The sequence below is a fragment of the Xyrauchen texanus genome, chromosome 2, assembly GCF_025860055.1.
Source record: "Xyrauchen texanus isolate HMW12.3.18 chromosome 2, RBS_HiC_50CHRs, whole genome shotgun sequence".
Taxonomy (NCBI): domain Eukaryota; kingdom Metazoa; phylum Chordata; class Actinopteri; order Cypriniformes; family Catostomidae; genus Xyrauchen; species Xyrauchen texanus.
The window spans coordinates 28,970,859-28,998,147 of record NC_068277.1 but is presented as its reverse complement, the minus strand read 5'-3'; the positions used below and the strand labels follow the sequence as shown (position 1 = coordinate 28,998,147).

The 27,289-nt window shown below is 36.0% G+C and overlaps 3 protein-coding genes across 4 annotated transcripts in view; 2 read left to right on the top strand and 1 right to left on the bottom strand.

The window, feature by feature from the left end:
- Positions 1-9,690: 9,690 nt before the first annotated feature.
- On the top strand, positions 9,691-12,029 carry terb2 (telomere repeat binding bouquet formation protein 2). Its single transcript, XM_052154338.1, has 7 exons — positions 9,691-10,047; positions 10,205-10,286; positions 10,426-10,565; positions 10,978-11,024; positions 11,109-11,197; positions 11,459-11,547; positions 11,701-12,029. Exons 1-7 carry the CDS (start codon positions 9,984-9,986, stop codon positions 11,817-11,819), a joined length of 630 nt encoding a protein of 209 aa, XP_052010298.1. The 5' UTR covers positions 9,691-9,983; the 3' UTR covers positions 11,820-12,029.
- A 4,954-nt stretch (positions 12,030-16,983) lies between these two features.
- sord (sorbitol dehydrogenase) lies at positions 16,984-20,087 on the top strand. Its single transcript, XM_052090678.1, has 9 exons — positions 16,984-17,144; positions 17,273-17,306; positions 17,425-17,589; positions 18,167-18,326; positions 18,433-18,551; positions 18,780-18,845; positions 18,971-19,149; positions 19,320-19,441; positions 19,588-20,087. The coding sequence occupies exons 1-9, from the start codon at positions 17,091-17,093 to the stop codon at positions 19,751-19,753; spliced, it is 1,065 nt and encodes a 354-aa protein (XP_051946638.1). The 5' UTR covers positions 16,984-17,090; the 3' UTR covers positions 19,754-20,087.
- Positions 20,088-20,762: 675 nt separating this feature from the next.
- The window catches only part of apba2b (amyloid beta (A4) precursor protein-binding, family A, member 2b), a 130,377-nt gene continuing 123,850 nt past the window's right edge, over positions 20,763-27,289 (bottom strand). For both annotated transcript variants that reach the window (XM_052090600.1, XM_052090607.1), the window contains 3 exons: positions 24,248-24,367; positions 23,998-24,138; positions 20,763-22,490 (listed from right to left, as the gene is read on the bottom strand). In XM_052090600.1, coding sequence (XP_051946560.1) covers positions 22,419-22,490; positions 23,998-24,138; positions 24,248-24,367 — 333 coding nt within the window. In that variant the 3' untranslated portion in view covers positions 20,763-22,418. The remainder of the gene's footprint in view (positions 22,491-23,997; positions 24,139-24,247; positions 24,368-27,289) is intronic.

Below are 27,289 nucleotides of genomic sequence, written 5' to 3'. Positions count from 1 at the left end.
TTGTCAAAACCGAAGTATACTTTGGGCTTAACAGACCTGACAAGGTCTCATATGGCACTTTTCCACTGCACATTATGGTTCGACTCGCCTCAACTCTATTCGCTTTACTTTTCAGAGCTTGCATTTCCACTGCAGTTTAGTGCCACCTCAACGTGGTTATGATTATAGGTTGATCGTCATAGTTGCGCCGCCTGTACTGCTATGACATCTTCTTAAACACGACACAAACTAACCAAAACAATAACACAACCGCTAGCTGTTAGCTATTAGCTCATTGTGCTAGCTCATTGTGCTAAAATTGTTGATTTTACACAAGCATAACAGTTAAATTGGCTTTTAGAAGCAAGCTTCAAGTAGCTGGTCAACTAAACAAAGTGATGCTTTCAAGCAGAGTATGGAGTTAACATAACAAAGCATACCATCCTCCATCGTGGATCAACAGTCCAGGGCACTCTCCCTCCCATTGCTCGCCAGTTTAGATCGCGTCCATTTGGTCGAACCACTTCCCCTTTTCCTTGATGGTTCTGTAGTCACTTTTAAGTGTTTTTAACTTTTCCCTACACTGTTGGTAGGTCCGGTGGTAGCCGTGTGCGGCCAACAGCTGAGACACTTCCTGAGAGATTTTTTCATCGCTAATGAGTGGACCAGCTGCACCTTATATATTGAGCACTGCGTGGTTTTGTGCGCAGCCATTTCTTTTTTCACAATTCGAAAGTCACATGAACAAATGATACTGCTATCGCTGTTTCTAACTTTAAAACTAGCGGGTTGATGTCGCGTGTCGGAAATCCAATGACGCTGGTAGTGACGATTCTCCCTGACCAATCAGTGATCTGCAGCATTTTGACGTCACATTTAGTATCACTCTGCTCGCTTGGAACCTCGACCGAGGAGGTTCTAAAAAAAGTATAAGGTACTATCCACAGTGGAAAACCCCCCAAAAAGCAAGCAGAGTTGAGTTGTACTGTGCAGTGTTAAAGTCCTTTTAGATCCTCAGGTGCACTAACTACTGTAGCAAGTAACTTGACACACTACTGCAAATAGTACCAGGTAGCTGCCCCTTTACATTTCAGCTTCTTTCAGATAGACTGATAAACTTATATTAAATTGATCTTATTACCTGCATTCCTTTTCACTGAGCCACAGCTTACCAGATAGGGTTGCCACCTTTGATTTGTGAAAAACAGGGACACTCAGATGAAATTTGTTTTTGTTTTATTTTTTTTTAGAGGGGGATCAACCCATAATTGCAAATATACTGTGTTAACAGTTGTAGGACTCCCTATTGCCTTTCTTACCTATATTTGCCCTGACGTAGATGCACTCCCTGACGTAGATGCACTAACTCTGGACTCCTTTCTACATTAAATACAAACATTAAATACATTTTTGTTTAAACTTTGTGTAAACATATGCTGTATAATTATAATCTATATAAAATCTAATCATTTGTAGAAAGATAGGCTACTCTTTAGCAATTAAAACATATTTACATGTATTATATAGATTATAAACAACTTCTTTTCTTTTTTGTTAACTTAGTAAATTTGGGCAACCTAAGACTGACATTTCTCACCTCTTTTTCCATGTGTATTTCTCATCCCTTTTTGCTGCCAGCAGAAGACCCGGCTGTCCCTCAATGAATGCTTTAAACTCCAAGCATGATAATTTAAAGTTTAATCTAACTTGAAGTTCGGCTTTGACCAACCCCACTGACATCCTGTTCCTTTTGTCTGACCAGACATCCTCCATGTGGCTAAATACACGCTCAGCATAGGCATTGCTGACAGGGATAGAAAAACAAATGATACCACTTTGAGCAATTCAGTTGCTGCTTTCTCCTTCTTGAAAAAAAAGCCCATTTCTTGTCTGGTGCCAGCTCTTCTGGGATGCGTTCAAATACATCGTTCAGTACAGTGTAGTCCTGATACAGTTTGTCTTCGTCAATGCTCAAAGCTAATTTGTCGACCAATCGCCGAGAGCATCCCATTCCATTGGACCACTCAGTCGCAGACAGCTAGCGTTAGACATAACTGGATCATCAAAATCAAAGTTAGCCTCCAGGTAATGAACAGCCTTTTCAAAGAAGCTGTCGACCAGTGTTGCAAAGTCCGTTTGGTCTCTTGCACTTAGTTTTCGGAATGCTTGCTTTGTTTTACTACCATAAAATTTGTCTGCACGACGCGAGATTAGTTGGCTGCGCAATCGGCTAATTACTCCGTGAACATCCAGTAGAGTAGCACTCTCATTTTCCAACTTCCGAATTGCGCTGTCAAATTCCTGCATTACATTGTGCATGAGCAACAGGAGACATCCAGACACTGTCACATCATCCTCATCATTGCTGTCGGCAGCATCAGCACCCCTTCTGCATACAACCTTCCAGATAATGTCAGGACAATCCTTCTTTCCTAGTGACAAAAAATAACTCTTGAGGGCAGGCCAACACTCCAGGATCCGCTGAATTGCAGGCAATAGAGATAGCCAACGGGTTGGAACATGCCTCAGTATATCTTTGTACTGTACAGAAGTAAACTCGCAAAACTCTTTCAGAGATTCTACTTTTTTGGCTGAGCATGAGAATTCGCTGTAGATTTTTAGGACAATGGATTCAACATCATAACCTGCAGCGCTGAGAATTCTGTTCGCGTTTTTCAGGGAGTTGTGGATCAAGTGGCATTTGCAGTTGCCCTTTACGATGTGTGGACTGACTTCTTTCAGTTTTTGATAAACAGAATTATGCTTGCCAAAATTTACAGATGCATTGTCAGCACCATATGCACTGATCTGTCTGACACACAAGCCATTTGTTTCTGTGATATCCAAAATTTGTTCATAGATAGCCCTGCTGGTTTCATGGGGGTCTTCGTAAAATTGCAATAGCCCATATTTAACACCCTCGTCTTCGTGGAAATATTGGACTGTGTATGGATATAGTTTGGCGCTCCCCGAGTTTGATGCATCAGAGCAGACAGAAAAATATGGGGTATGTTTCAGTTCTGTTGCTAAACGCTCCTGGCTGTAAGGTGCAAGGACGTTTTGAACTAAAGCTTCACTTTTGTTCTTCCACATGACATTTTTGTGGCAATACTTGAGTCATGAAAGATCTTCGCACTTACTTTATTACCACAATCTGTAGATAAGTAGCTGTGGCCGTGAAGCACTCCGTGGTATACACTGCTGAGCTCTGCTACTGCTATCCTGTCTTCCTCTGGTGAACCTTTCTTTGTCATAAACGTTGCAATGGCTAGATTTTTGCGTTTGATTAATGCAAACCTCTGGTGCTTCTTTGTTTTCGCATGATTTTCCAGCGCTGTTTTTCCTTCATATTTAACTGAAATTTTGGCAGGACACAAAACACAGGTAGCGGAGAACGGGTCTCCTTGGGTGGGCCTTACCCATTCAGAAAAGTTTTCTCTTTTGTCCAGTCTGAGTTGTAAGTTGTAAATCGTTTTTTCTTTGACACTGGTGGCTCATCTGATTTTGGTGTACTACTACTATCCTCCTCGTCCGTTTCTCCCCCCATTTCACAAAACTGAGTAAATAGAAAGTTTTTTAAAAAGCTAGCAAGCAACTCAACTCACACTGTTTCATTCTGGATGTGTGAATTGCCCGCACGACCGACCAACCGACAGCACAGGCAGTTGCTAAGCGACAGGCGATAAGTTGTATTTCTGCTTCCAATCAAATAAAGTAAACGCCTGGCATCGGCCAATCCACTGTTTTACCCGTTTTTACTCGTTTACGGACACAGGATTGGATGTGCACAGCCATGAAGAAATCACAGTAACAGTAGAAGGAAACAGTTTAATTTGAAACATGGAAATTCTACTTTAGAAGTACATTTTCACAAAAAAACGGGACAATTCGTGTCCCGGGAAAGAATATATATTTTCCGGGACTGTCTCTCGAAAAAGAGAACAATCCCGGGAAAACCGGGACGGGTGGCAACCCTATTACCAGATACAAACTGAAAATTGTGCATGTGTTAAAATTACACCTATTTTCACACTAATTGAGGCTTTTAAAATAGAACCTTTATTTTTATCCAAGCAGAATTTCACAGATAAGGAAGGCAGGTGATGACACTTCAAAGGTGAGACTGAGGGGAGAGAGAAAAAACACAACCCAGCAATTGCCTCAATCCAGAGCCACCTGCCATGAAAAGGACCCCTTTGAAGTCAAAAGCTGAGCGGACAAGACATTGCATTTACATTTGAAACAAAGAGGCTGAATGGCTGTCAGTCTACTCACATAGAGTGCTACCTAAAATGCTTGAAAGAATGATAATGTCTACTTTGTTACGCCAAACTAATAATAAAATGTACACTGGTTGTACCATTAGCCCACTATTAACTACTTTGTCCATGAAATAACACAGTATGACAGGATGTTGAGAGCAATATGACAATGTAAAATCAAAGGCTGCTTACAGCTGCTTTAAAATAGCTGTGTGGTGGGTCTCCTGTCTGAACAGCCACAATGCGGCAGTATCTGGTGCCTCAGAGTTCAACTGGCCTAATTAGAGCATGCAGGACATCCGCACACTAATCCCCCACACTCCCCATCATCCTCTATGCTTTCATCTGTCCATGTGGATGGCTCCACCAATCCAAAAAGCATGTGTGGGCTATGTTATGGACAGTAATGTACAGGTACTGTTCTCTAGTAACCAGCAATGTGATCACGCACAATCTGGCAGAGTGTGGGTACTGAATGAATGCACTATTTTATTGCTGCATGTTTGCGTTGTACACCAAAAGAAAATTATATATATATATATATATATATATATATATATATATATATATATATATATATATATGTACACTGACCCAATCTACACCCATTATTTTAAAACCGCATCCATAACTGATTACTACTGGGTTGTAAAAAGGTTTTTGCTGTCTCATCTGCTGATTTATATGAGCTGATGACTAATACATTACGTGTCAAAAATTTAGACATGTCTGAGTTATATATTTGCTATTCACCTTGACCTCTGTTACTCTACATTTTTTTCTCCCAATGCTACTGCCAAACAACAAGAAAGCAAATTTAACGGTACTATCCTCATCACTCCTGCTCTATGAGGGCATGTTTTGCTGAATCTATGTACAGAAGCAGTGTACTATGTAGAGTGGTTATCACATTTTATATATAACTGTTCAGCATGTAGTCCAAAAACCCAGAAGAGAATTTTCCATGGGTTTCCTCTGGATTTTCCTATGTCCTAAATAACACATTGTCATACCTCGAATGTGAGTTTTGAAGCCATATTGTATTACATACTTTCAAAAATAAAATAAAATACATGGCAGCTTTGTAATGTATGTAGTAGAACAAAATGTCCATGTATTACAAAGAAATGTTCACCAAAGACCTAATTTACCTCATAAGTTCAAAAACCTCATTACAAAACCCATTGGAAAATTCCAGATTCTGGGTTTGCCTACAAATTGACGTCATGGCTGAACAGCTCTATTGATAATTTGCTTGGAGGAAAAAGTCCAACAAAAAAGAAGAGCACATTAAGGATATTCCACACTAATATAATCACTAAATAACAACATTTGTTACTTTGTTACTGGGATCTTCAACTGTTCATCTCTATATATAAACAGCATGAGGGAAAACATAGCTGCCATATCCTGCAAACTGTATTCTGTTTAAATTTAGTACATCTGTAAATCTCTCTGTCTGTCAAGTTGTATAAGCTTGTAATGTTTTATGCATAGTCTCAGCAAAAACATTTTTTGTACCTCTTGCTAAGGTTTTTTTTGAAGCAAACACTTCTGTTTTGTTTAAAAACCTCCACAGCTTTACCAAAAGAGCTGAAAAGTGCACTATGGGGCTGAAAAGTTTATATGCAGCCAGATTTTTTTCTTTCCTTATTTAAAATGTTCCTCTCTCTAATTGCAGATTTTGCATGTCAGGGAGTTGTCAGTCAATAAAAGGAAAAGAAGTTCTACAATGAAGACTTCATTTTCTCAGATTTACACACTTCAGTGAGCAAGTTTGCATAAAGTCGTCACACAAAAACACAGCCCATCTCAGCCAAAAACCGACTACAAGCAAATCTGAAATGATGGTTTTCTATGCTTTAAAAAGTTCAAAACAGCAACACTAAACTTTAATGTAAGAAATGTATGATTGTTTACTCCTTGATTGATTTTGAAATTACCACATATACAGCAATATTCATACAACATCAATACACAAAAAAACTAACAATTTAGCCTATTTTTAACAAGTTACTTCCTTTACTTACCTTCAAGCCATCCAAGATGTGTATGACTTTCCTTCTTTAGCAGAACCGAAGTGAAGATTTTTATAAGCACATGAACCAAACCAGTTCACAAAAATGAATACGAATTTCTTATGACTCATATGAGAATGATTTTAATTATTATAGTGCATAGTGTGGAAAATATTGAAATTCCAGGAAATTTTCCGTCTCGGAAGGGAATGTTTTTTCCAGGACAGCTGTCCAAAAATCCTGGACAGGTGGTTACTCTATTACTGTGGCGAAATCAAAGGACAATTATTTGTATTTGTCTGTCACTTAAAGGATAAATTAACCAAATATAATTTGGACAGCTTGTCCTTTGAAAGCCCAGCTTTAATAGCTTTTTTTTTTTTTATCAAATCCTACACATTTTGCAGAGTATCCAGAGTATTTGTAATTGCTTTGACTAACCAGTTTATTATGTCTTCTGTCATCTTCTTCAGCTGCTCACAGATTAAGCCCTCTGCATCTACTTCAGATGCTTGTTCAGTTTTAAATAATCAAAACACATAGAATTTCCTAGTTTGATATGACCTCTAAGGTAATGAAATTTAGGAATTAGGTTAGATTTTTTTGGTGTTGTATGTATTTAAATCCTTTTGTGATTTCAGTGATGGAGACCTCTCATCTGGCCCACACTTACCCAGCAGATAGCACGCTATCCCTCTACTGTACAGTTTTGTGTTTTTCAATGGCCTCCTGGAGACATAAAACATAATGTTACATGACAGTACTGCTCACAAAAATAGAAACCAATTTGGCTTTAGTGAGTGCCAACAGAAGCCAATTCTACCTAAACTGCTGACCAGCGGGTGAACCTCACATTGATATAAATACAGTATATGACAGGGAATATTAATCCTACTGTCAACTTCCTCCAAACATGTTTAAATCACTACAAAAATGGCAGGATCTGTATGTGTATTGGAACTATATGCATCTTGAGATGAAGTAAAATTTTTGTATTGCTTTTAATGAAGCAAACAATAAATCGCTACATTTGTTTACAAGCTTGTTTTTTACATTTACATTTACAATTATTCATTTGGCAGACGCTTTTATCCAAAGCGACTTACAAAAGAGGAAGAACATCAGCGAATCATCTTAGGGAGACAGTGGTACAAAAGTGCCATATTACAAAGTTTCACTATCATCAGAATAGTATACAAAACTGATTTAAGTGCAACAAGAATTGTAAATTTGTATTTGTATTTTTTGTGAAAAAAAAAGTGCTAAGTGCTTTTGGAAAAGATGTGTTTTTAGCCGTTTTTTGAAAATAGAGAGTGAGTCAGCTTCACGGATTGAGTTGGGAAGGTCATTCCACCAACGTGGTATGATGAAACTGAAAGTCCGGGAAAGTGTTTTGGTATGACAAGGCGACGTTCCGTAGCCGACCGCAGGCTTCTGGTGGGAACGTAGCTCTGCATAAATGTTTTAGGTATGCTAGAGCAGACCCAGTGACTGTTTTGTATGCCAGCATCAGGGCCTTGAATTTAGTACGTGCATGAACCGGCAGGCAGTGGAGAGAGACAAAGAGTGGTGTAACATGTGCTCTCTTAGGTTTTTTGTTTGTTTGTTTGATTTTTACAAGGGCAGATGCTGTCTCTTTCTGTGCTCTGGTCACAAATGAAGATAGAACCCACTTGGACTCTTTACCTGTATATTTTGGCCATGTCTTACAGTTAAATAAACTATGGCGTAAAGCCACATGTTAAGGAATCATCTGACTGGGCCAAATTAATTCATTTTTTTAAAGTCTTTCAGTAATAACTTTTGTATAGCATGTATTACACAAATTAACTCATGCATACATATTCAAATGTGCCGACATAAACTAGCATCCAGTCCTGTAAAATAAAACAAGGAGACATGTTGAGAAAAAATAACTCCAACATAAACTTAAACTTATGGTTGATATTTAATAAAACATCAGCTTGCAAAACCAAACTAGGTCAATAATAAATGCCACTTTATAAACGTAACCGTTTTAAAGGTTGATTAGATTCGAATGAGAACATAAGATTCTATTCTACTGTAGTATTATGACATGCTATCACCATCTAGTGGGCATGAGAGTGTAATACACTACCTAATCTCACTCTGGATGAATCAATTTGGGTCTAAGGGAATGCTCCTGCTTGCTTTGCGCCTATGAAAACCAGCGTTTCTAGTCGTTTATTAGTACTGGGACACTGAAGTAAAAAAAAAAAAAAAAAAATGCTGTTCAGACTGTAGTCCAAAAACCCGGAAGAGAATTGGTTCCCTGTGGATTTTCCTATAGCTTTTTATATTGGGGGGTTTCGATTTATGAGTAAAATAAGGTGTGTGGTAAACATAACTTGAGGATATATGGACGTTTTGTTCTACAACATAAATGACACACTTTATGTCTCACTTAAGTTGGGACATAAAGTTCACACTAGGGCTTAGTAACTACTAGTTAGTTTGTAACTAAGTCGGTGCTTAATTTGGTTACACCACCTGTTCCTAAAGGAAGAATTGACTAGTAGGCCGTAAACTCTCCATAAAGTAGGTAATGTGTAGTCGCATAATATGACGTTTACCCGTATTTATCCAATAAACATCCTTCATATTTATACACAGAAGTGTTACAAATTCATGAACTTAAATTGTATCTTGTTACCGTTGATGTTCAAAACTTGTAACCCGTAACTGTCAGCTGCAATTAATTAAATCCCCATTAAAATAAGATACATAATAAAAGTAAATTTGTTAAATAGTATATTTGCCTTGTGTAAATAATATATAAGAACTGTATCTAAAATAAATGAGGGGTGATAAATATATATATTGAATGTGTTGAAACTTGACACCGGGCGACGCATCCCGAAAACCGTTTGAACGTTTACATAAGTTTTTTTTTCCTCTCTCATAAATGTAAACGAGTGTAAATGTCAACATTATACTGTAGGCTATATTGAAATGATTGATGCCTGTCACGCAAAACATGAACTCATTCATGTCATTAAATATCAGTCTGCTTTTTATTCCATCCGTTAGCTACTCCTGGTCGGAGGCTTCCATAATTAGTTTATACGTAGGGTTACATCCTACCTAAGTTTAATGGTGCAACGCTCAAATATTTAGTAGTGCGTAAATTGTGACTTAGTGCCCATTTATACCACAACTAGGCTAAATTGTAACTTGTATAGCTGGTACAACCGGCCACTGGTCACTGCAATATTGATCCAATCATAAGCTCAAATCTACGAATCTGCTTATTTAAATCCAAACGGCGACATTTTGGATTACATTTTGGATTAAATGGACACAGCAGAAATGTACTTATAATAACTTTTGTCTATTAATCGTAATTTTCGGAATATTTATGCGCGAGTATGTCTCTTTAAGAGCGAGTGTGTAAACACGACCGTCACCAGTAGTAGCACGTCAAGACTCGTGTTTAGTTTTTGGAAGCTGTGTTTTGCCATCTTTTTGCCTCATAAATCCCTTTAATCCCATTTTAAAAACATTTACGTCTATTACGCGTAGATTACCACTGGTAACTGACGTAGGAACATAACATAGTTTACACTTACACGTGTTGCCTTACTAACGCATCAACAGTTTTTAACATCCTCGGCTGAATCGAAGTGCTGAAGGAAGATACGTGACAAAGCAAGGTCTTCAAATCACTTATTTTGTAACTTAAGTAATAAACCGCCATATAAGCATGTTTAAAGGTAAAACGGGATGGTTCTCCAGCAGTGTTGGACAGGGGATAACCAGCTTCTGGGGTGAGAGGATAAATACTTTGACGGGTATTTGAATATCACTAAAAATGGCCTAACTCATATAAAGTATTCAAACAATGTTTGGCAATCTAACTATGTTATATGAGCTTTAACTTTTGAAGAGTGGACGAGTGCATTTGAGATAGATGTACTTTTACAGTGTCCGAGGGGGGCGCTGTTTCTTCCTGGAGAACAGCAGATTACCTCTTCAGTGATGATGCTACTGCTGAAGACACTAAAAGGTGCTTAAACACGACACGTGCACTTATACATTTAGCCTAGTGTACAATCCGTTTGTTGGGGTAACTCAGAAAATTCTATGAAAATATATTTCAGTGTCAGGGAAACTGGTGCCACAAAGTAACCTCATTATTCTTTAAGAATTTATGACAGTGAGGACTATATGAAGAACAGGGCAACAGTTTTCCACAGCGACTTCCTGTCCACCTGTGAACTACGAGAGAGTGTTAAATCTGTGCCTATTGGCCACTATGTTTTGCCGCCAGTCGCCATACAAAACGGTGAGCTGTCTTAACCAAGTGTAAAATCATGATCATATTGTTGTTATTTCTAGAAGTGAGTTCTAATCTAAAGAATGAAATGAGTACTTCAAGTGTAAGTTAACACAAAAATAAATATTCTGTCATTCTTTACTCGCCCTTATGTTGTTTACAAACCCAAATGACTTTCTTTCATCCATGAAACACAAAAGTATATGTTAGGCAGTATGCTAGTCTCAGTCACCATTTACTTTCACTGCATCTTTTTTCCATAGAATTTAAAATGAATGGTGACATTAAATCATATGAGTTGGAGTAAATTATGACAGAACTTTCATTTATGGTCAAACTATTCCTTTAAGCAGTTGTTATGTTTTTTAAATTATTTTTCTTATTACTCTGATGCAATGTTCCAATTTGTTTTGTTTTTTAGAAATGAGAACACTAATTGGAAGGTTTATTTGGGATAAAGATGAACAGGTAGGAGAGCTTTTTTTCTGTTAAACCCTTGCTCAGTTACTCCATTCTATCTTTTGTTAGCTTCTCAAGTATACTCTGTTAAAGGTAATGTGTGAACAACAAATGAATACTGAAGTTTCTGAAGAAAACCTGTCTGATAAGACTGATGATCAACCAGTGAGAAGAACAAACAGGTATGCAGTATTAACTCACATTCTTAAAAATTTATAGTTTATGGAGGGTTCTGAATTGTATATGAATTTTGGGGAGAAGACCTGAATTTATTTTAGTAGAATCTGTTTAAAAATACATAATTATTCAATATTGTTCATTTATAGACATGATTGAGATCTAAATATTATATTCACATTGTCACTTTGACTTTGAAATCTCTACTACAGCACTTTATTTTTTATAAAAACATGGTTTATCTTCATGTTCATATTATCTATTAGCCAGGAAGATGGTCAAACTATTGCATCACCGAACAATGTGTGTTTGTGCTGTGGGATGCAGCAGTATCCTGTAAACAACATGATCTCAGGTACATGCAGAATTGAGACCCCTACACCCATCCATACATCACAATGTTCTCAAATTCAGAAACTGTATTAAACAGTATTAAACAAGCATATTGAACATTGTTAAAGTCCATAATGTGAAACTTTTAAGGTATACCATTCTGTCTCTTTTGCAGGATATGTTGAAATTGGCCAAATGAAGAAGTATTCAGGGGAACTTCATGATTTCCTTCCCTCCCTCCATGGCCATACCGTTTCAAGAATCAATGATGAGACGCTTCCGTATTGTAGATAAAAAAAATTTTTTAAATTGTTTTATGTAGGTATATCTCACTGATCGAAATATTTGTTGCCATTTTAGATTCTGCTCATTTCAGAGTTAATCTGCCTTGTCCACTGTTATATCTTACTTTTCCTAGCAGTATGAAATCCAATACCTGTATGTGAAAATAGCTGATAAGACATTGTTACAGAGAACAAAAATAGTGTCATTATTAAAATGATGCTTGAGACAAACTCTGTTTAGTTGCCTGTTTGTGGTTTATTACCTTCCAGCAATGTGGTCGTCCATTATGATGCTGTTTAATTTAAGAAGCAGAATTTGCTATGTCTAAAAATGAGAAATGATTACATTAAATTAACAGAATACAAAAACTGCATAGGGGTGGCAAAAACAGGGATTTACCACTAGCAATATTAATGGGAGTGAAAGAATAACTATTAGTTTACTAAACTTTAACAACTTATAGCCTGTGCTTTAAAAAGGTTGTCTTAATGTTAATATGTGATTATATGTTAATTGTTAATGTACAGATCAAAAGTACAGTGACCAGAAATCTTGTAATAAATTAGCCATTTGTCATCTTGGGTTTTCACTGTGGAAGAATACAGTGCAGAATACCTAAACTAATTACTTTAAAAGATAAATAAATCGTTAAATATAATAAATTAGATGTGTGTAAAAAAGTTCTAGTGCGAGTTCAGGAAGACCAGTGACTAAGAGATTAAAGGAATATTAAGGGTTCAATACAACTTAAGCTTAGTCGACAGCATTCGTGGCATAATGTTGATTAATGCAAAAATTTGTTTTAACTCTATCCTCCTTTTCTTTAAAAAAATATAATATAAATAAATTTAAAAAGCAAAAATCTGGGTTTCAGTGAGGCATTTACAATGGAAGTGAATGGGGACAATTTTTGGAGGGTTTAAACACAGAAATGAGAAGCTTATAATTTTATCCATCCATCCATCCATCCATCGTCAACCGCTTATCCTGTGTACAGGGTCGCGGGTTATAATTTTATAAAATTACTAATTAATTCTTCTGTTAAAACGTTTTTTAAATAGTCATTTTTACTATGGTTTTAGGGTTTGTGGACGTCATATCGTCATGGTAATGAAGTTGTAAAATTGGCTATAACTTTACACAGAAAAGGTTAGTAAGTGATTTTATCACACTAAAATAATTTGTACGCACATATCCTTTATATCCTGTGGCTATACTTTGGAAACAGTGAGTATTTAAATTTTTTAAAAAAATTGGTTCCCATTTACTTCCATAATAAATGCCTCACTGGAACCCAGATTTTTATAAGGAGGGACGAGTCAAAATACATTTTATGGCAAATATTGTGCCACAAATGCAGTTGATTGAGCTCAACTTGTATTTAACCCAGAATATTCCTGTATCATCTTCTAAGAGGTCTTGAGTTTATTATCAACCAAGTTCAACCACTGGAGATTTCTGAGGCACTCAAATTTTAATGGCAGTTGTGTAGTTTTATTAGTCTAAAGCTCCTTTAGTTTATATTATTTTATTTTGGATTGTGAAATGCTGAAATGTTGACCCTCATTTCATGTCTGTACAGAGTGCAACAGTCTTGTTCCAGAAGTAAAAATCCCATTCAAGATTTTCAACAATAAGTTATAAACATTTATAGACAGACCCGTGAACACTGACATTGTTCATCGATGGAATATGCTTCTGTTAAAGCCTTTAATCTGCGTTATTCCAACTTCATTGTTTAAAAATCGTGTTTAATGGTGGAATTCCTGGTGAACAACCATGATACAGCAGAGAAAGATCCACCAACCAGAGAACTTCGACCAACAAAGTCCAGAAGCGACCACCCACTTCCATGATGATATCGAGTCTGTCTCCTTGCACCCTTAAACTACAAATATATTTGTATATTACACAATATTTTCCAGTAAACATAAAATATATTTTTTCTTTACTTTTAAGCAACAACCTTAAATCAATAGTTTTACATATTTCCATCGTTTTTATTCAATTACGTCCTTCTCAAAGATTCATGGGATCGTTGTTTGTGCCCCTTGTAAAAGACGGTAAATATACAGACTTGTACCTTTGTGATTTTTTTTTTTTTTTTTATGTTTTAAAAAAAATATATATACTTTTTTTGTAATGGGTCATTCTAAAAAGAATTTTTTTTTTTTACATAAAAAATGTTGACATTTTCAATTCAGTTCAGTTTTTGCCCGTACAAGCTGAGGGTAAATATTTTTAACATCTTGACATTTTTATTCATAAAGGACAACTTGACTGCTGTTCTTTATTTTATTATTATTATTATTATTATTATTATTATGAAAAAGGCCCAGCAGAGGTTGTACTTCCTTCACCAGCTGAGGAAGTTCAACCTGCCACCAGTGCTGCTGATACAGTTCTACTCAGCAGTCATTGAGTCTGTCCTCTGCACTTCAATAACTGTCTGGTTTGGTGCAGCTACGAAATCAGACATCAGAAGACTACAAAGGACAGTTCGGTCTGCTGAGAGGATTATTGGTTGCCCCCTGCCCCCCCTTCAAGAACTATACACTTCCAGATTGAGGAAAAAGGCTGGTAAAATCACTCTGGACACCACTCACCCTGCCCACTACCTTTTTGAACTGTTGCCTTCTGGCCGGCGCTTCAGAGCTCTGAACACCAGAACCGTCAGATGCAGGAACAGTTTTTTCCCTTGCCATCCATCTAATGAACAATTAAATTGCCCCATTGAGCAATAATTATGTGCAATACACAGTTTAATTTTAATTGATATTATCCAACATATCCACTTCTGCCATTACTTACATTGCTCTGTACATAATATACAGTTTTTTGTTCTCTATATAACAGATTGTATTAGATTTGCACTACGTGTGTGTATGTGGGTATGTATGAAGGTGAGTGTATGTACGTATATGTATAATTATTTATTTTGTGTTCTTTTTTGTTTTTAATTACCTATGTCTTGCTGCTGTTTTTGGTAATGTTTGTATTGTTGTTGACTGGAAGCTCCTGTCACCAAGACAAATTCCCTGTATGTGTAAGCATACTTGGCAATAAAGCTGATTCTGATTATTATTATTATTATTATTATTATTATTATTATTATTGGGTCACACCAGTGACAATGTGTTTTTTTTTTTTTTTTAATTATTGAACTATAGCATATACAAACAGCATGGCAACAATCATATATCATTGCAATATAACAATGCAAAATTGCATTACAGAAAACATAACATTTTATTAAATAAAAAAAAAAATATAAAAAAAAGGCTAGGGTTTGTTTTTTAAATCATATTCCTCAATTATTTAAAAACGTTTTTGTGCATATTTACTTTTCATCATTTGCAGGGCCTTTGTGTAAGAAAGAAACGCATTGTGAAATGCTGAAAACCTGGGTTTAACTTTCAAATATTTAGATTTGTGTATATAGAAATTTCCAAAAATAAGAATGTCATTAACCAGAAAATCATCTTTGTATCTGTTGATAACAAGTCCAAAGACAATGTCCTTATGAGAGAAATCTGAAAGAAGAGGAACCTTTGGGAAAAGCCACTCATGAATGTCAAGCCATAAAGCCTCTACATACAAACAATGGAAAAATAAATGATCAGTAGTTTCAACTTCATCACAAAATACATTATTTCTAGTTTCAATTCCAAATCTTTGTCATACAAATTCACTGGAAGGATAAACATCATTTAAAATTTTTTAATGGATTTCCTTGGCTTTGGGGGTTAATGGGATAGGGATTTCTTTGATTATAGAATTAAATGTGTTCCGATTACACATAATATCATATTTAAGACAAAAGTTCTCATAAATAAAACATCCTCTGCTATTGACTAAATGAAGCACAGACCAGATAACTTTCTCCATCCAGTCCTTATTATATAGTGATTTATTTCTTATTGTGATATATCTATTATTCCATATAGGGGTCTTATGTGGCGTGAAATTATGATTGTATAAAAGTTTCCAGTACAACAAGACTTGCTGGTGAAACTGTGATAGTTTGACAGGGAGACGTTGGGGAGAGAAATCACTCCCTATTTTTTTACATTTCTCTGGGAATATGAAACCAAAGGTTGTTGTTATTTAGAAAAGATTTTAACCAGTTAATTTTCAGGGTACCATTTATGGAATCAAAGTCAATGGCTTGTAGACCTCCCTCCTTGAAATCTTTAGTCAACTTTGCTCTTTTAATGTAATTGACTTTCTTTCTCCAGATATAATCAAAATTAATCTGATTAATTTTTTTAATCACTTTGTTTGGAATTGCCAATGAGTATGCAGGATAAATGTACCACCATTGGCAAATTCTTTTAAAGGATTAATAGTTTTTTTTTGGTGTCATGGTCATGGTATCACCTGCATCATAAAGCGTACGCCACTGATCAGACTAAAATCAATAAATCATACATTTAAATCTTTTTTATTCACATGAACATTAAATGAACACATTTAAATGAACCATGTGAAAAAATCAAGTTAAAATGTTATGACTTTTTATAAAATCGCTATCTGCACATTTCAGCAGCCTCTTTTTCCTCTGAACTTTGACCTTGGAAGTTTTTAACATCGATAACGACAACAACAACAACATAAAAATCAAGTGAAAAACATTATTTTCAAATTATTAATTGCTTATTTTGTTTAGCTTTTTTACACTAATGCTTGACCTGAGAAAACAAAATTGTAAAAAAAAAAAAAAAAAAAAAAGTATCTGTAAATGTCTGTAACTGTAAGTGCCAGATTAAGGGGACGATTTTTGTTTTATAAAATATTTTCTGAATATTAGATATCATAAATATTATCAAAAATGTCTTTAAAAATGTTTAAAACATTATAGTGTCAAACCATTTAATATATTTGATTAAAAGGTTAGTTTATACAATGATGCCTTTTAAATTGGGTTTCTCTGCTATTTTAAATATTTTTCATGACTTAAAAGTCAAGGGACATGTTTGACACGATATTTTGATAATGACCCTAATGTTGTGATTCATAAAAAAATTTAAAAAAAATATGAAGAGAAATTAAAATGATGGGGGAAATACTTCCAGAACCCAGATGGCAAACTGCGCTGTGCATGCACACCTCGCGCAGATTTGATGGTCTTGAATGGGCTACTAAGGAAAACAGGAAGATGTGGGATGGCTGTAATAGTGGCGTCAGAGAGAGTAATCCGTACAAGTTTGAATGATTAAATGAGGCTACACTCTTTTTAGGTAGTTTACCAGTTGCCGTGTGTCTGTACCATAGAATAAAATGGATAAAGATAATATTTCCGTGGTCTTGCACTCTAAAGGAGACCTAAGATTGGTATGACATTTCATGTATTTTACTTTTTTTTTTTTTTGCAACAATTGAACTGTTTGCAGCTGTACAAAAGACTGCAGAAGGTACACATTTTTGTTTTATTAATATTTCAAATTTATATAAATTTACAGGAACAACGTCCGATTCCAGAGCCGGGAGCAAATGGTAAAGATTCCTCATTTAAATATTTGCAATGCAGTACAATAATAACTGACATTTGTCCAGCGTTTAAATATATTATTAAATGTATTTTATTTATTTATTTAATTTATAATTATTTAAGAGGTATTGCTTCAGATGCACTCGGTGGGTATCTGTGGATCCGACGTGCACTACTGGCAGAATGGACGGATTGGGGACTATGTCGTGAAACAGCCCATGATACTGGGACATGAAGGCTCTGGTCGTGTAGTGAAAGTGGGCTCTGCTGTGACGCACCTCAAAACAGGTGAGTGCTCTCTGTGTTGGGCCAGTGTTTATTTGGTGTGATTATTTTTTTAAAGAAGTTATTTTGACATGTTCTGAAGTATATATTGCACATGAAACATTAAACATGAAAATACTCACAGTTTCAAAAGTATAGCAAAAAGACATAAGCATGCGTTAACATGATTTTAATGTGATAAAATCGCTTACTAACCTTTTCTGTGTAAAGTTAAAGCCAATTTTACAAATAATACATGAGTTTTAACAGAAGAATTACTGCAAGTGGTTTTATAAGATTATAAGCTTCACATTTCTGTGTTTAAACCATCCAAATATTTGCCCCATTCACTTCCATTGTAAGTGCCCCATTGTAACCTCGATTGTTTTTAATAGAAAACATGTATCATAAAGGAATAGCATTTTATGTAAAATGATTGCAATGTTAGTGATGTTATTTACGTGACTGTGTAAAAATACATATTTTCTATGTCCTTGTGGCATTTAATAAAATAAAAAGTGTTGCGGTTGATTTGTAAAATAAACAGTTTCACTAAGATTAACTGTGTTAAAGGGTGGTTATCCTCTTTCTCACCCCACAGGGGACAGAGTTGCCATTGAGCCTGGCGTTCCTCGTGAAATAGATGAGTTTTTTAAATCTGGACATTACAACCTGTCTCCCAGCATATTCTTCTGTGCCACTCCCCCAGATGATGGAAACCTGTGTAGATACTATAAGCACAGTGCCAACTTCTGCTACAAGTCAGATAATCATTCGAATCAAGTTACTTGTGCTTTATTATCTGTTTATTATATCTAAATGTTTTTATTGTTTGTTAACCCTTTAATTCTATGCTTTATATTCTAGGCTTCCTGATAATGTCACTTATGAGGAGGGAGCCCTGGTTGAGCCCCTGTCAGTGGGGATCCATGCCTGCAGGAGGGCAGGGGTCACTCTTGGAAGCTCAGTGTTTGTCTGTGGTGCAGGTCAGCCATGATTTAATGGTTGCACATGTTTACACAACTGTTACACATTGACTAACCAGTCAGTTTAATAACCTCTGTCTTCTATTTTGGGTCAGGACTTTGTCCTTGTTTGTCATATCACTGAGTAAAGAAAATTATTTAATGCCTGTAAAAGGCATTAAACTGTTTTGAAAACATCATTGGAAAATGACTATTAGATATGTGATAAATTTGTTTTGATCAACATAGGACCAATTGGACTAGTCTCATTGCTGGCAGCCAAAGCCATGGGTGCCTCACAAGTAATAATAAGTGGTAATACATCTTTATTCGATATGTTATTTTAAAAGTGAATTATATATACTATTTGTATATATAAAATAAATATTGTATAGCATAAATATAATATATTGCATATATTTTGAAATCTCTATGCATAGACCTGTCCTCTGATCGGCTGGCCAAAGCAAAAGAGATGGGGGCAGACTTCCTGCTACCTGTGAAGAAAGAGGATGCACCACAGGAACTGGCCAAAAGATTGGAGGGAATGCTTGGTTGCATGCCTCAAGCCAGCATAGAATGCACTGGAGTGGAGAGCAGTATTCAGACAGCCATCTATGTAAGTTCATGATCAAAAGTAAGTAAAAATCCGATTTGCTGTGGTTTCAGCTGCCGCTTAATGTATTTGACTTATTCTCATTTATCTTAAATTTTTTTTGTGAGATTTACAGAGATCTTCGATGATACTCAGTTGTTCTATCAGTGCTGATGGTGGTGTATTCTGTCTAGGCTACTCGTTCTGGTGGAGTGGTGGTATTGGTTGGGCTTGGTGCTGAGATGACCACCATACCTATTCTCAATGCAGCACTCAGAGAAGTTGACATTAGAGGTGTATTCCGCTATTGTAATACGTAAGTAGCAGAAGTAAAGCTTACTGCTTACAGACAACAGCCTCAGCCTTTTGAGTACAATTTAGAGCTTTTTGCATTTTATATATTGATTTCATATTTTGCACACTTCACTCATTACTCTGTTTCTGACTCTACTGTTTCTGCAGCTGGCCAATGGCCATTGCTCTGTTGGCATCTAAGAATTTGAATGTCAAACCCCTGGTTACCCACCGTTTCCCACTGGAACAGGCTGTGCAGGCCTTTGAGACGGCACGCCAGGGACTTGGGATTAAGGTCATATTAAAATGTGACAAGAATGACCAGAACCCATGAGAGAGAGAGCAACTGTTAAACCAGTGTCTGGTTATTGTATGCACCTGAGCAAACTTTAATTTATAGACGCATGGGCAAGAATAATATTGAAATAAAATAAATATGTTATGATTACTACATAACTGATCTTTTTGTTTACAATTTGTTTGTTTATAACTAGTCTTTTGAAAAACTATAACCATTGGAGGAACAATTTATTCAGCAAGTTCTTCCGTGTATTTACTGAAGGAACAGTATATAAGTGCTCAAATGTTTTACCATATTCATCATATATTAGAGTGCAATGGGGAAAATGGCTCCTTTGATTTATTTTCTCCCAAAATAATAAAAAGCAACACCCCCAATTGCAGGGGCTTAGCCCTCTATAAAACACATTGTTTTTCTTAAGTGGGTTGAATAGATTTGTTATGAAATATGTTCAAAGTGTGCTCACATTGACTTTTACAATTACAATGGATATTAATTTGTTTATAGAAAACTTGAGATGTTATAAAATGCCAAATGTGTTTAAAATTAACAGGAAGTCTTGCACCCTTTTCTGAAGTCGTTATTTTGCATTATCTTAAAGCATTATCTAAATTTGTTATTCAAAAAATCATCTTGCTTTCTCAAAATTATTTGCATTAGTTGACAAATAATTTTTTGTTGCCCCTATATTAACAAGATATAACTGCACTTTATTCCCCCTGGGGGTCTTTTACCTGAATTTTAATCAGAACGACCTTCCGCAATTATTTCACAACTGAAAGTGTGCCCTTAGCCCCATTGTACCCTATGTTTAAGGATGTTTTTGTGTGTTAAAATATGTTCACGCTTAAAATGCAGAGACAACTGTAAGTAAGCTATTCATAAGTTCATTTTCTCAAAAACTGTAATAAACAAGGTGTCTCCGTAGCACTATAAAAAATGTCCCTACAAACACAATAACATTGACTCGACGAATGACGTGAGTTGGGGGCAGGAATATCTGTTTGTTTCACCAATGGAAAATGAGGGGGGTGTATTCATAAAGCTGTATTAGATCAATAAATATCAAGTTTCCTGATAGATCAATAAGTTTGATTGCAAGCCCATTTATGAACCCCTAATGAAAAGATTTGTAGTGTATTTCTATAACCTCTAGGGGGAGCAACGACCATGTAAATTTGGATTATGATTAGAGATTCCACATCACACCCTTGAATGAATACCATCATGTCCTCGCTCTATCTTGTCATAAAGCTCAGCAATCTCCAATAACAAGAGATAAGAGTTTCAATATTAAGTGTGTGTGTGTTTGTAAAAACTTCAGAAATCTGAGCTGGCTGAACTGATTTCCAACTGTGAGCCTCAAATCTGCGCTCATTAGGGCCATAATATCAGGCAAAGGAGCTATTTTTAAGCCCTGGAAGCTGGCCACTGTTAGAAATGGTTGGCATGGATATTGATACAGGTTGTATGACCCACTAAGGTTTTATTACTTGAAGCCATTTTTTAGCTTTTATTTTCAAACAAACCAACCAGAACTGTCAGATAATCAAAATGCAAGGGATATCATCATGAAGGGCTTATATTACACTTTATTATTATTTTGCCATAATGTCTTTTTAAGATGCATGCAGACATGTACTCATGTTCATGTATTATTAGTTGTTTCACATTTCTTTTTTTTATTATTACAATTCATTTTCAAAAGCTTTCTTACTCAGTAGTAAGGCTTTTGGTCACAGTGTCGTCTTATTTTCTGAAGGCCAAAGCCTCACATAGATGAAATGGGACTAACAGTGATTCCTACAAGGACACAGTACTAAACAAGGTTTAACGTTTATGTACAGACATTCTAATACTGCTTAAGGACGTGGACACACTGTTAACAACACTATTACATTCACCACTGACTCAAATGTGATGCAGCTGGGCATACACAAAAAAGCACACATAAAAAATAAACTCTTAAAAATTTCATACAATGTTTATGCGTTTGAAACAAAACTAATTCACAGCATGGCAAGAGAATGGCTGATTATTACAGCATGGGAGAAGTCCAGAAATTGTGTGTTTTTTTTTTTTTTTTTACAAAAGATTTGCTCATTTTGTGTGTAAAAAAAACTACTCTCAAAATTTGCTCAGTTAAGTCTTTATTTCCCACTAAATGAGATTTATTCATTGATGAATGCTGATGATATGGAAATTTTTTTCCTTGTTGATAAAGTCCCTGCATGTGCACAACTGCTGATAATTGTAAGTCTTGCAAAATTCATTTTATACTGTGTTTTGTACTTACTGAGCAGATTTCAAAAACCGTATAATGCCAAAGAATCATTTGCATGATTGTAATGGACACTAGGACTACAGTCATCTGTTGTGTAGGGAAAGTGTATTGATTCAGTGCATGTGATTGCAGTTTAGATTCGGTGACAATCTATGCTCTTTGAATGGCCACTTGGCTTGAATTTTGGACATGTACTGTCTAGACTTCTCACTCTGGCTTTTCCATTCCTTTCTGATACTGATATAACAATTACATATTTACAAAATAAACTTGCATCTCTCCAACAACATCCACACGCAAAAATAATTGCAAATAAATAAAACATGGGTAGCAAAAAGACATTCAAGCATTTCTCTAAACATTCAAGCATTTCTCTAAACTCTGTGTGCCCAGGGCCATTTATCTCAGCTGAAGTCACATATATATAGGGGTCTCCTGCCCAGTTAAGAGTCTAAACATGGCGGCTGGCATAGTCTTCATATGTATCTGTTGGAGCACAAAAAATATGGTTATGCTTTCTATCTATTTTTACTGTAGAATGCAAAAATGTTGCATTGTATAATTACATTTTGTAATTAAAAGGTACAATTGAACTTTTGGGACCAATATATACTGTATATAATATATAACATAATGCCATTAATAGTTTTCATTTATCACTTAATGGTTCATTAAGTCCAGTAAGCATAAAAAAGCTAAACCGATTTTTGGTGTGACCACCTTGCCTTCAAAACAGCACCAATTCTCCTAGATACACATGTACACAGTGTTTCTTGGTTGTTGGCTGATAGGATGTTCCAAGCTACTTGGAGAATTCACCACAGATCTTCTATCTATTTAGGCTGCCTCGATTGTTTCTGTCTCTTTATGTAATCTCAAACTGACTTGATGTTCAGTAGGGGGTTTGGTGGGGCCATGACATCTGTTGCAGGGTTCCCTGTTCTTCAATTCTATTCTATTTACAGGGTTGGGAGGGTTACTTTTTAAATGTATTCCACAACAGATTACAGAATACATGCTGTAAAATGTAATTTGTAACGTATTCCATTAGTTTACTCAAGGTCAGTAACGTAATCTAAATACTTTGGATTACTTCTTCAGCACTGGTAGATTTGTTTCACTTGCTTTGACTATAAAAACTCTGTCAGTACGTTAAGACAAAATACAGATGTTAAAAATACATTCTCTGAAAAAACAAAATATCTTATGCAGTGTTGTTTCTAAAACAAGATAAATCTAATTGATCTTGTTTTAAGGAAATTTTAGATATTTTTCCAGGAAAACAATACAAAAATTATTATCAAGAATAAGATTTTTTTTGCCCTAATACCACCTTACTAGAAAAAATTAATTATGATCCAACGTAAATTTTCTTGATAAAAAAATATCATCGTGTCTGGTAACGTGTGCATGTAAAATGTCTAGAAATAGCATTTTAGCTTAGCGTAAATCTGACAATTTACACAAGTTTTATTTCTATTTCTTCTGCTCCAAACTTACTTCAAACGTACTTCTCTGTCTGCTCGTAAGAATGTAACACATCATAAGAAAGTGTTTCACAGCTTTTCAAATGCACTTTGGATCGCATAATTTATATGTATAAATGTTTTCCATCTGAAAGGACTAAATATTAAATGAAACAAATGACAATAAAATGCAAAGTAATCTCTTCAGTAATCAAAATACTTTTTGAATGTAACTATTCTAAATACAGATGATTTAAAATGTAACTGTAGTGGAATACAGTTACTTATATTTTGTATTTTACATACGTAATCCCATTGCATGTATTCCGTTACTCCCCAACCATTAAGTGCCTAAAACGTTCAGCACACATATATATATATATATATATATATATATATATATATATATATATATATATATATATATACAGTATATATAGAGTATGAGTGTATAAATGTAAACATTCAGAAGCATAAAACATTCAATTTGTACAAGACCAAGATAAATGTAATATCTGAGGACTCACCTCGCCCACAGAATTGGAGAGGGCTTGGACAATCTTCTCATGTGCCGTGGCCACAACACTTTGACCGTTTATCTCAATGATGCGATGACCAACCCTCACCCCTCCTCTCTCTGCAATTCCCCCTCGCATTAGACTACAAATCTAAAAGAACAAAAAAAAATGGGACTTACACAAGCAGCAACAACCAGCGTGGGGAAATGCTGTTTCATTCTTCCTGTTCCTCTACCTCTTCACAAATGCCCATACTCACAATACCATTCTGCACACTGAAACCCAGCTGGTACTTGAGGTCTGGTCTCTTAATAAGAACTGTGGTTACAGGAGGGCAGCTCACAATATTCAACTTCACCTGCACCTGATTTTTCAGACCCTGGAAAATACAAAAACACAAAATACATTACTAAGTACAATTTAATCCCTGTACTGTACTGTTACTGTACGGGTTTTTTTCACAAATAAATGCATACAGGTTGCATACTTATGTGAGCAGAATTTAAGCTGGTTTCACAACACATGCATTTATGCATACATTTATAAACCAAGTGTAAAATCGGGTGTGCTATTCAAGAAAATAAATACAAAATAATTTATTGAAAAACAATAAACACCTTTCATATAGAGGCCTGGACTACATGTGATTGACTGCATTTTTATGTAGAACCTATACCAGATCAATCATTTTTGTTACTCTGAAATTAGTTTTGTAGTTACATTTTTAATAATAGTATATACACTCACTTAGCACTTTACAGGAATACTATGGTCCTAATAAAGTGCCAGATGTGGTCTTCTGCCTCAAGGTTTTCGATGTGTTGGGTATTCTGAGATGCTATTCTGCTCACTACAATTGTACAGAGTGGTTATCTGAGTTACAGTAGCCTTTCTATCAGCTTAAAGGGGTCATGACATGAGAAACCAAATTTGCCTTGATCTTTTGGTATATAAGAGGTCTTTGTATCATTAAAACGTCCTGCAAGTTTAATATTTTAAGACGTCCTCCCCATTCTAAACGAATCATTTATTTAATCAAGCTCAAAATACAGCTCGTTCTGGATTCATGGTTAGAAGTGACGTGTCGGTTAGAAGTGACGTAACAGCGTTTGCATATGACCGCCTCCAGCACAAGACAACTACGCTCATTTCAGTATCGCCGTGCGCCTCACAAGTGTTCAGTCGATGGACAGCGAGCTCTGACAGAGACTACTTGTGCACAGGAAAATTACGATGCCACACAGATGTGCTGTTCCTGGCTGTGGTCAAACAAAACCTCTGAATAAGCTGCCGAAAGATCCAGGCGTCAGGGAAAAATGGATGCAGTTTATTTTTTGAGGACGTCCCAGTCACGGCAGTGTTAACTTAAGCGTTTGTTCTGTACATTTTAAGGATGACTGTTTTGAGAACAAATCTCAATATGATGCTGGCTTTGCCAGAAAACTGTTGCTCAAAGATAAGTCCGTGCCGACTATTCTGGGAACAACGACGGCGCAAACTGTAAGTAATCTATTTTAAACTTTAAACTACTTTTTAAAGCGTAATTTCATTCATTATGAATAATCACAGTGTTTTTACTTAGTTTACTTGCATATTGTTCTGGCTGGGGGCGTCAATAATTGATACATAGGCACTGACGTTAGCCAATCATAACAGTGAGCGTTAACACTGAAGTCTTAAATGGAAACGCCCCCAAAACAGACTGTTTGAATCAGAGGATGAGAAACAGGGTGGGAAAAGGTCATAAATCACTAGATTTTAAAAGTTTTTCTTAAAAAAAAATATATTAATACTATAATTGCACCTAAGGGAACATAATAATACAATAAAAAAAACCATGTCATGACCCCTTTAAGAAACTAATTAATGCATTACTGGGAGGATGTCCAGCAGGTTTCATAAATAAACATCAAGTAATATGATCATATAAGACCAATCTTAGCGTCGCTACATTGGATACATGTTAAATTTAGTTTTCATATTAAAATACATCTAACTACTTACAAATCCTTGAATGGTCTAGCTCCAGAGTACTTATGTGACCTTCTATCATGCTATATTCCTTCACGTCAAATCAAATCAAATCACTTTATTGTCACACTACCATGTACACAAGTGCAACAGTAGGTGAAATTCTTGTGTGCAGGTCCAAGCAACATAGCAGTCATGACAGTGACGAGACATATACCATTTACAATAAACAACATACTTACACAAAACAATTTACAAATCAAATGTACACATACACAACACAATAATTATATACAATGTACATTAAACAATACACAATATAGAATACACAATATACAATACAATAAGTAAAGAGTATATGAAATATATATATATAAGTAGTTGTATTGAGGAGAATATGTTGACAGTCCAGTGTGAGATTATAGATTAATTAAAGTGCAGTGCAAATTATTGATCCTGATAGATCAATTGTTCAACAGTCTGACTGCTTGGGGGAAGAAGCTGTCATGTAGTCGGCTGGTGCGGGTCCTGATGCTGCGATACCGCCTGCCTGATGGTAGCAGTGAGAGCAGACCGTGGCTGAAGTCTCTGATGATCCTCCGAGCTTTTTTCACACACCGCCTGGTGTATATGTCCTGGAGGGAGGGAAGCTCACCTCCGATGATTTTTCTGGCAGTTCGCACCACCCTTTGCAGGGCTTTGCAGTTGTGGGCGGTGATATTGCCATACCAGGCGGTGATGCAGCCAGTCAGGATGCTCTCTACAGTACTAGTGTAGAACCGTGTGAGGATGTGGTGGTTCATTCCAAACTTCCTCAGCCGTCTCAGGAAGAAGAGGCTGGTGAGCCTTCTTCTACGACGGCCTCAGTGTGGACGGACCATGTGAGTTCCTCAGTAATGTGGACACAGAGGAACTTGAAACTGCTGACTCTCTCTACCGGTGCTCCATTAATGGTGATGGGGCTGTGTTCTCCGTCTTTCTTCCTGAAGTCCACTACAAGTTCCTTGGTTTTACTGACGTTGAGGGAGAGGTTGTGCTCCTGACACCAGCGTGTCAGAGTGTGCACCTCCTCTCTGTAGGCTCTTTCATCATTGTCAGTGATCAGACCTACCACTGTCGTATCGTCAGCAAACTTAATGATGGTATTGGAGCTATGTGTTGCCACACAGTCATGTGGGTATAGTGAATACAGGAGTGGGCTGAGAACACATCACTAAGATTGCAAAAATCTGGCCTGTTAATAATACCTAGAATATCAAAATCCACAAAAGGAGGTAAATCCTTTTCCTGTTTGGCTCCTAAACTATGGAATAGTCTTCCGATGATGGTT

What these genes read in the sequence shown, in the direction of transcription:
- terb2 (XM_052154338.1), top strand. Translation starts at nt 9,984, where the DNA reads ATGTTTAAAGGTAAAACGGGATGGTTCTCCAGCAGTGTTGGACAGGGG. An exon ending in GCCAGTCGCCATACAAAACG is followed by an intron (nt 10,566 to 10,977) that starts GTGAGCTGTCTT and finishes TTTGTTTTTTAG; the next exon opens with AAATGAGAACACTAATTGGA. An exon ending in TGTAAACAACATGATCTCAG is followed by an intron (nt 11,548 to 11,700) that starts GTACATGCAGAA and finishes TCTCTTTTGCAG; the next exon opens with GATATGTTGAAATTGGCCAA.
- sord (XM_052090678.1), top strand. Translation starts at nt 17,091, where the DNA reads ATGGATAAAGATAATATTTCCGTGGTCTTGCACTCTAAAGGAGACCTA. An exon ending in CTAAAGGAGACCTAAGATTG is followed by an intron (nt 17,145 to 17,272) that starts GTATGACATTTC and finishes ATAAATTTACAG; the next exon opens with GAACAACGTCCGATTCCAGA. An exon ending in TGTGACGCACCTCAAAACAG is followed by an intron (nt 17,590 to 18,166) that starts GTGAGTGCTCTC and finishes CTCACCCCACAG; the next exon opens with GGGACAGAGTTGCCATTGAG.